Source organism: Lycium ferocissimum, chromosome 1, assembly GCF_029784015.1.
Source record: "Lycium ferocissimum isolate CSIRO_LF1 chromosome 1, AGI_CSIRO_Lferr_CH_V1, whole genome shotgun sequence".
Taxonomy (NCBI): domain Eukaryota; kingdom Viridiplantae; phylum Streptophyta; class Magnoliopsida; order Solanales; family Solanaceae; genus Lycium; species Lycium ferocissimum.
Window position 1 is genome coordinate 9,267,748 of NC_081342.1, and position 2,469 is coordinate 9,270,216.

Below are 2,469 nucleotides of genomic sequence, written 5' to 3' on the forward strand. Positions count from 1 at the left end.
TTGTTCCTATTTACCCTTATTATTAATTATTGGTTAGAAACTTCCAAATATTTATTAGTGGTTCCACAACTATTGAAGTATGTTTGATTAATTTCAACCATTAGATGACATATTAATAATTAGGGGTAATATGGTAAAATTGTCATTCTAGTTTTGACTCCTTAATAGGCGTGTCAAGTCAATACATGACAAGTAAAAAAAGGACGGATGGAGTATGTATAGTGTGTCTTACTTGACATAATATATAAGATATACCTCTCCAATATTCCTAATATATAAGATATACCTCTACAATATTCCTGATATTGAATTTGTAACGTTAATTTAATTTTCATTACCCGATTCACAGTAATACATACGATAGCAAAAGAAGAACTGAGGTGTCGGAACAAACCTTAACAAATAAATTCAATAACCAAACGATTCAACTTGGTAATTTTTTAGACAGTTCTTATTACATCTACAACTAGTTGAGTGAAATCGGCATACTCGTTACACTTATCGTTCAAATTCGAGGACAACTTCACACAATTAGTTTCTTGACAATTCGATACTTGGTCAGCAGAATGCAAGACGGATACAGCTGCATCGAAGGGCGAGCTCGAGGACAAGCTTTTAAGTGCATTTGGGATGAAAGCAGTAACTATCAGATGATAGTCATCATAGCAAACTTGAAGGCATTGCTTGAAATCTGGATTTTGAGGATTTTGAATCATCAATTTCCTTACATAGACAAGATTGTGAACGGCCTTTTTTCGTGCAACTTGAATCATGATACGTGCTAGACCTTTGGCATCGGCGCCAGAGCTGTAAACGTCTGTCTTAAGAGTTTCGATACACAAATTATAGTCCCTTGTCTGCTTGCACACATCGTGTGTTAAATCTGCAGATGTGTAATGGAAAAGGAAGAACATAAGAAAAATCATTTTCTGTGGTGTATAGCACATCTTTCTATTTAGTTATTGTTCAGATTTGATTTCAAAGTGGATGATATCTGTTCGTTCTGAAAAACAGATGCAAATCTACCCTTTTATCTTTGCAACTGTTATTCTGACTATTGCAATATCTTGGATTAAATTCCATTTGAGGCATGTATATAAATGAGGTTAAGTAGTCAAATATGCATTAAATTAGGGGAAATCTACATGGTGTGGCAAACTAATAGTAGGTAATTATATTTAGTAGCTATAGTTTGTATTAATTACTTTTCATAACTAAAAGTTTTTTTTGAATTACCTATCATAGCTAAATTATATATTTAAAGTAGAATACTCTATTTTTATTATTTTTATCTTGAATGAGAATTTTAGGGCTAGCTTTGAGAATTTTAGGGCTAGCTTTGAGTGTATTTAAGATCTGAGTGTATTTAATTTCTTGTATGAAATCTGAGTGTATTTTATTTCTTGTATCTCAAATCTGAGTGTATTTCACTGTATTCGTTATATTTTTAGTGTAACATACAGTGTTTCTTTATTTATTTTTGTCTTGTATTTCGAAGGAGATTTTTTGGTATACAAATAAATAGAGTGCATTTGAATACAGCTGAATATCCCTATATTTTTTTACACTTATGTTGTTTGAATACAACCGAATTAAAAATACAATAAGTTGAATACAATGTAAAATTAGTTAGGAATGAATCCAGCTTAATTGAATACATCCGAATTGAATACAACGAAATACAACCGAATTCGAATACACGTTACCGTAGCTATTCTACGAAATGTAATTAGCAAAAGTGTAGCTATGCTTGAAAAAAACCCAAAGTGCAGTCATTTGTGTAAGTTGCCCTTAAATTAGTTAATAAAAGTTTTAAATGCTATTTTGAGAGAATTTTTCTTTCCTAATTCTTTCTTCTTCTTTCTTACAAGGAAAGAGAAAAAATAGTTTTACATTCCAACCACATTTTATTCTACAAAGGAGATTGTTTATTAATTATGATGCCTAATGCTAAAGATCGTCATTATTAATTGGGATCCTGTACCATCATATTCCATTTCAGATCGTTCAATTTTCATATTATGTAAGTTAAAAAAAAAAAAAAAAAGTAAAATTGCAAGAAGAATTCACTTGAGAATTTAAATTTGCAAAATAGAAAGAAAAGAAGAAAGAGAAAAGTTGAACAAAATTAGAAGAAGATATGAGTGTTCAAGAATTGCTAGAAGAGCAATCAGATCCCTTTGATTCCAGCGATCGAACATTTAGCATGGTTGGCCTCAGCTACACCGCTAAAAGTGTCTCCTGAATTAGGAAGAGCTTTTCTTTTCACTTTACAAAGAGTATATAAAGAGTATCTTTTATTAGACTTGTAAAGAGTTAGCAAAAGAATTGGGCTGGCACACATGGGAAATCGATTAGAGAGTGCCACACAGGGGTGGAGCTAGAGGGTTAGCTGGAAAATTGTATATAAAATGTCCAATTTTTTTTAATGTATAATCATGAACCCATTAATAAAGATCATGTCTCCGC

General features: G+C 31.4%; 1 protein-coding gene across 1 annotated transcript; it reads right to left on the bottom strand.

Annotated features, from left to right (window-relative positions):
* Positions 1–440: 440 nt before the first annotated feature.
* Positions 441–947, bottom strand: LOC132061865 (cell wall / vacuolar inhibitor of fructosidase 1-like). Its single transcript, XM_059454554.1, has one exon. The coding sequence runs from the start codon at positions 945–947 to the stop codon at positions 441–443; it is 507 nt and encodes a 168-aa protein (XP_059310537.1).
* Between the last annotated feature and the right edge of the window lie 1,522 nt (positions 948–2,469).

Bases quoted from the DNA above. Each gene is read 5' to 3' on its own strand.
- LOC132061865 (XM_059454554.1), bottom strand. From the start codon at position 947: ATGTGCTATACACCACAGAAAATGATTTTTCTTATGTTCTTCCTTTTC.